Consider the following 6,702-nt stretch of genomic DNA (forward strand, 5'->3'; position numbering starts at 1 on the left):
ATGTCGCTGTCAATGGTTAAAATGAACTATAGCAGTTAATCGAGTTCTGATGAGAGGGTCCCCTATTGTCCAGAATGAAACAGAACAATGGTAATTTGATTTGTGTGATAAAGAGATACCCTGCTTTTGGTTACTAGAATAAATTTCTAAACTGAAGTTTATTTTTTATTAACAACAGTTCCAGTGCAGATGAAAGGTGCATGGACAAAATTCGTGTATTCAGCTTGACTAGGTTTGTGACCTTAATTGTAATTGCGAACCGGTATCACAGTATGCATAAATATCACGCACATATACAACCACGGGTGATAGCTTGCTTATTCTGATTAAAATTGAAAGGTTGAAATCGACATATTCAACCAACGCAATGTGTACGAGATATGCCATGTAGAGTAGCTATGCTCGAAACTAATCTTCGCAGGTTCGTTCCATTTCACCCAATTTCTTGCCCATGACTGTAGGTCGGTAAATGAAACTTCTTCGAACACACATATTCTGTGTAAGGTTACATTTATTTTTATGCAGTACAAAACAAATTGAAATGTACAATGGCTCAAAAGAGAAATAACTAGAAACAAATTCAGCCAAATCATTACCAAACTTACTCACCAATGATAAACGGATTCTCATTTAAAAGATACATACATACATACATACATACATACATACATACATACATACATACATAAATACATACATACATATACGCACACACACATATACATATGTACACCCATACATACATACATACACACACTCAGGTGAAAATATTAAAATGAATGGCTATAAAACAACAATTCTAATACACTCATTTTGAATATACTACAGAAGATAACTTACGAGAGAAATCCACAGGCACTGTTATGTCTGAACACGGTGTTTCTCGAACCATCTCGCAAAAGCTTGATGCATAGTTTTCCGCTGCTGCCCAGTGACAAGCAGTTTTTTTAAAAAACACAAGAATAAAGCCCTTGACAATATCTTGCGTAAGAAAAGGGCTGTGCATCAATATTTTGTACATGTCTGCAATATCACTCTGTTTATTTACATAGCTTGGCTCATTCACAACCCACTAACAAAGCATGTTAGAACACTTGGGCTGAAAGTTGGCACAGCGCGAGTAAATTCTAGACAATACATGAATAATACAATTATAAGCTACTAAGCTCCTTGGTGCAAACAGTGTTTATATTGACAGCTATAAGTGCCATTTCGTTTCCCCAAAACACTTCTCAAAAGTAGAATCAACTTTATTTAGCTAAAAGCTTCTATTCTGGCGCGTCGTGGTGGCTCAACGGTGGAAGTGACTCTTTCGGCCAAGAAAACAAAGACCATTATTATTTTTCCAGTTCGTGAATTCACCCCATAATAACATTGAGGCAGCTGGTAGGAGTGCTTTTGGAAAGAGGAAACCACCACATTCCCACCAGTTGTGGCCTTGGGTAGCTACTTCACTTGGACAAAAATGATATAAAACACTCCTCAAGAAGACTTCGAAGTTTGGGCATCAACACAGTTCCCATACAGCTGTCTATTAGTCTGCTTGAAAAATATTGAGTTTACTGGTGGGCAAAGACTGTACACTATGTGAGGTGATGCTCCAGTGCACTGCATGTATGTCTTGCTGCTGGCCTCAACTGCGATGTTGCTCAGCACATATGTGTAAAATAACAACTAATACTATGCCACTGCAAAGTAATTATGTGTCATTTACATGAAACAGGGACCACAATAAAAGAACATAATAACATTTGCCTTCACAAAGTTCAATAAATGTAAATAAATTTCCGCAGAGTTTTCACAGTTCATCTGTGGATAGTAATATTGGTTGTAAACACATTCTTACTTCCACTAACAAACCATTTTAAGATGCCAGATTCAATATTAGAGTATACCAGCACTATTGTAGGGCTAAACAATTGTACAGGCACCTAGAAAAACACAAGTGAATGCATGCTATAGCTACATATAAAAATAAATACTTTTATTTCTAGTCTGAGTAGAGCTGCATAGATGATAAGTCACTTGGATTACATTATGAACAAACCTATCCGAGCAAAGTATACATTTAAAAAGTTACACTTACACAGTAGATAAGTAGACTGCTGAAGGACGGATAGGCAGTGGGATAATACCCAAGCACTAAAATCTACTGTTAAGATATACTAGGAGTAGTGATGATCCTCTTCCTTCCAAATAAAATAATCCACATAGATTCACTTCCCAGAGCTTATACACTCATGGCATCATTGGTGCTATATAAATGAGTGTACACTGAAGTATTACATCGACTAAGTACATGATTACTGCATCCATGGCTTTACTTCTTGTACTACAAAGAATGCAAACACAGTTACCATTGGCGACCATAGATGCTGTGATTTCTGGCATGTAAATGTAGAGGCACGCAGGCACCTAACACACATGTTAAAAACTTCAGCTCAAAAATATTTGCCCACTAACACTACAGCAGCCTTTAAATTAGTGTCATAGTTTGGTATCTTCCATGCAAAATTTTAATAATTTAGAATGCAAGCAAATGAACTGCTGAATAATGCACTGCTAAGAAGTTAAGCAGCAGCTGCTCCTGACATCACAATGTGCTCTTTCTGCTGTTGTAAACTTTGAGCAGGAGAACAGTCACTGGCAGTCCCTTTATACTTGTTGGTCTTCTCTGCTCTGTTCTTGATACACTGTTCATGACCGTGGAGCACCGAACCCCTTGTTACTGCTGGAACTTAGAAAAATACAGATCATTGTTACAACCATGCTACATGCAAGAGTGTATAGTTGTCAATTATGTGCTCATATTTACAGATATTGTATTTTCAGAAGCCAATGACAAGCCTCAACACACACACACACAAACAGTGAAGACTGAAAATATATTTAATATGATACAAGAGCAAAACTACAATGTTATAGATGAAGACATGAAACTTCTGACAGGCATAAAAAGCAAATAAAGTTTCTTATATTTCGACTTTACACTAGGTGCGAGAAGTAGACCACAAATAAGTTCACTAAGAAACACAAGTGAGACTGCATTACAACACAACAGCCAATGTTCATAATTTTAAGGCTGTCTAACATAACCAGCTCACCATACTGCATATGGGAGCAAATGGGCAGTCTAGAAGACACAAAGAACTTGTGGATTATGAGTGTGCTTGTTGCTGACAACTATTATTCTAAATGAAGAAAACCTTTCAAAATTGCACTTCATCAGGGGAAATAATCATACGCAAAAAACAAAATGGGCTCCTACAGGTGCCACCAACACTCACCATTATTGTTGATACCAGTGTCTTGCCGGATGGATATGCTGCGTCCTGCACAGAACACCAAAGGAGCGCTCCATGACTTGGATTGCGTGTGTGCTAGCTGCATCGCTCTGCTGCTGAAATAGGCTAGCCACAGACAAAGATATGAGAAGCCATGGCTTTGAAACACACTGAACGTCACCTTTAGAGATCAACAATGCATACTTAGGTCAGGTACAATTTGTAGAAAAATATATATCACTATGCAACCGTGGTGAACATGTTCGCCTGAAACACAAGCAACAGCACTGAGAGAGAAAAAGCTACATTAGGTAAAAAATGCAGTTACTGGCCCTGTGTCATCTGAGGTTTCTTCAATAGGTCTTTCTCCTTGCAAGTTGTGAACAGCCAGGCAATTTTCACCCACTTGCTATTTCCTTCCAGAGCACTTGATCCACAGAGGGAGTCACAAGCTCGAGAGCTCAATAAGGAATCAAAGTATTTGTGCTCGTTTTAAAGCACAAGCTTTTGAGTCTCAGATTATTGGAGTTTCATTCATAAGCTGCAGGCTTTCAGCTTTCAACATTCTCAATTATCTTGCAATTTAGTTCTATAAATGTTGAATAAGAATTATGTGTAAGAATATTACAGGTGTCCACTGAAAGCAACCATGCTTGGGTTTTCAATTTGTGCACAGTAAGTGGTGTTCACCTAATCGTATGTATTAAAGAAAAACTAACCTTGCAGCCAGCCGTTAGGCAGTTTTGTGCCCTCGATGCTCCCAGGCAGATTGCAGTCCTTCCAGATGAGGCTGCCATGCATGCTTCCACGCCACATCCGCTGAATGATAACAGTCCCAGCAGTGACATAGGCTTGCACAGTTAGGTAGAACGTGTCCTTCCTATTTTTGTACAGGTGCTCCAAGTAATGATGAGGATTGATGTGCCAGAATGTGCAACCGATGCATCACAGGACCTTAACAAATCAATCTCTGCGATCTGTGAAGAGCCAAAAACTAGATATTTAATTAAAAACAATCATTAAAAGCACTCACTTCTAATACTTATTTGAGGAAGCTATCACTTCGTTAAAGTGACCAAAATCTGCTATATTCACTTTGAAGTAAACTGAAGCCTCATGTAAAATTTACGTACCGCAATATATATGTTCTACTGAAGTACAGTACTACCACAGTGGTAATCGTCTATAGAACTAATTTTCCAAAATAACATAAATTTTTTAAGTGCAACCTGGCTCCTGAAAAATAAATTCACATTAACTTTCCAACTATCAAACGTGGTCAATCGACAGGCCCAACCTCATAATCAAACAAGAGCTCACTTGTATCAAATCACAAAAAACTTTTTATGTATTTGCTTCATAATATATGTATGTATATAACAGTAGTAGTAAATTTTTCATGCTTCAACTTACCATAGAGAAACATTACATCTGATGGGCTTAAAAACTTGCACACGTTATGAACTGCGTGAATTATAGTACCGGTGAAATTTAGTTCTGCAAGGTGAACTCACCGATGGCAGCATTTAGTAGCCGTCGGTGTCATAAGGAACCAAGTACGGCCAACAGGCAAAGGGCATCTGCAGACTGGAAGCTGCCGATGACAGCAATGAAGGGCTGGCCAGGCGTGCACGTCCATTGATAAAGTGTAAGAACTGGCCATGACCGGCTGTTGTCAAGGCCCTAGTGCCGTGCAAAACGATGGCCAGACGAACTCGGAAACCTGTAGTTAGGCGATATTGGCCTACAACTTCCTCCAAAGCAAGGCACCGGTGAAATCTTTTTTGGGGGGGCTGGAGGGAAGCTTGACGTTCACGGGCTCTCACTGCCACATAGATCTCTCAATTTGTTACCGAAGAACAGTCTAGGCGCGCTTCCAAAGTAACACGATCCACAACAGAATGTAGCATCTCGCAGTTTTGGTTGATCACATCACAGCGCTAGGACTATGGTTATCACAAAAAGGAGAAGTGACGACTTAACAAATAAAAGCGCCAAGCTGCCCCACCATGACTTCGCAGGGCAAAACAGTTATCAACGCTGTCTTTCAATTTTCGGTGACACGAGCACAGCTTGTTCACAAGTCTTGGAACGTCAACACAGCACCACTGTTCACAACGATCATCGTTTCACTCCCGAACAGTACATTGCTCTCCAGTAAATAGAAGCGTACGGGCTAACTAGTGGCGAAGCAAGAACCGAGCGCGTAGTTCATACGTTTCCGTACGTACTTGGGGTCACTCAAGTAACGTGTCAAAACGCTGTCAATCCGAAATGTCGCACAGCACCAAACTGAGAGACTGGAAAGTCAAGCGAACGAACTGTTACCGGCACACAAACACACATTGCAGGCTTCTCGAGTGCTAGTTGCCGTCGATACATCGACGCCGATCCCCGCTTGATAACCACACCGACGCACAGGCTTCGCTGCGCTTCACCGTACACCATTGCACTGCCACAGCTTTCCGCACTGCTTACACGCACCGAAAGAGCTGCTGTAATCACAACACATCCGGTCAAACGCTGAAGTAACTCGTGCGAGAAGCGTTTGCTGAAAGTCGCACTGACCGATATGCTGTTTACGACGCCATGTTGTTTTCGACAACTGCGCAGCACATAAGATGATGAGAGCTCTTAGAAAGTACTTGCACTATTTTCACGGCGTGACAAAATTTTCTCTTATGTGCGAGGGGGGTGATATGATGAACAGGACAGGCGTGCCAGATGAAAGAAGTGTTTTGGCAACGTCACGGAGTGAGCTGATGTAGAGGGTATGGCTTCACAACCAATGACAAGCTGTGCCTGTCGGCCAAGCCGTCGTCTGCTCGCGTTTGTCGTCTGCTTCGATCAGAGCATGCGACCGGGGATTCGCCTTCGCAACGCTATTATTCTCAGGTCAAGTGGTCGCTACGTCGCACAAAATACATGTCAGTGGCTCGCTCTACCTTTGAATGATGTTCGTGCGCCAAGTTAAATGGCTGCTAATTGACGCAGGGATGAATTCAGCCAAGGTTTGCTCCAGAATCGTGAGGGTTTGCATATTTTCGGTGTCTTACAAAATTACTAGGGTCATTTCATTCCGATTGCTTGCCATAATATCACGGTCCATATCGGTGTCTGAACAGTGAAGGTGAAGATGCATGATTTGTTTGTAATTCCATGCGTAATCACGTGCACCCCTAATACGCTTTGGTTTACAAAGTACGCTTTGTTCCAGATCGTCCCAAAGCGTATCGACAGCTGTATTTCAGAGATCGCAACCGTTGGACAGTTAGAGCCAATGAAAGTACACTAGAGCACAAACTTTAGGAACCACTCACTGAAAACTTCCTCTCATATTTATTTCCAATAGCGTGCAAAGAATGTGCTCCCATTAACCTCTTTGGTGGTAATTTCCACCAATGAGGCAAGGATCTCG

The 6,702-nt window shown here is 40.9% G+C and overlaps 1 protein-coding gene across 1 annotated transcript; it reads right to left on the reverse strand.

Moving 5' to 3' along the window:
• Nucleotides 1–491: 491 nt before the first annotated feature.
• Nucleotides 492–5,890, reverse strand: LOC142817913 (uncharacterized). The gene is made up of 4 exons (XM_075895865.1): nucleotides 4,799–5,890; nucleotides 4,004–4,261; nucleotides 3,288–3,410; nucleotides 492–2,737 (listed from the first exon to the last, which is right to left on the reverse strand). The coding sequence occupies exons 2-4, from the start codon at nucleotides 4,098–4,100 to the stop codon at nucleotides 2,571–2,573; spliced, it is 387 nt and encodes a 128-aa protein (XP_075751980.1). The 5' UTR covers nucleotides 4,101–4,261; nucleotides 4,799–5,890; the 3' UTR covers nucleotides 492–2,570.
• Nucleotides 5,891–6,702: the final 812 nt, after the last annotated feature.

This window comes from Rhipicephalus microplus, chromosome 5 (genome assembly GCF_043290135.1).
Source record: "Rhipicephalus microplus isolate Deutch F79 chromosome 5, USDA_Rmic, whole genome shotgun sequence".
NCBI classification, from domain to species: domain Eukaryota; kingdom Metazoa; phylum Arthropoda; class Arachnida; order Ixodida; family Ixodidae; genus Rhipicephalus; species Rhipicephalus microplus.

What these genes read in the sequence shown, in the direction of transcription:
- LOC142817913 (XM_075895865.1), bottom strand. Translation starts at nt 4,100, where the DNA reads ATGTGGCGTGGAAGCATGCATGGCAGCCTCATCTGGAAGGACTGCAAT. An exon ending in GCCTAACGGCTGGCTGCAAG is followed by an intron (nt 3,411 to 4,003) that starts GTTAGTTTTTCT and finishes GTCTGTGGCTAG; the next exon opens with CCTATTTCAGCAGCAGAGCG. An exon ending in CACTGGTATCAACAATAATG is followed by an intron (nt 2,738 to 3,287) that starts GTGAGTGTTGGT and finishes TATTTTTCTAAG; the next exon opens with TTCCAGCAGTAACAAGGGGT.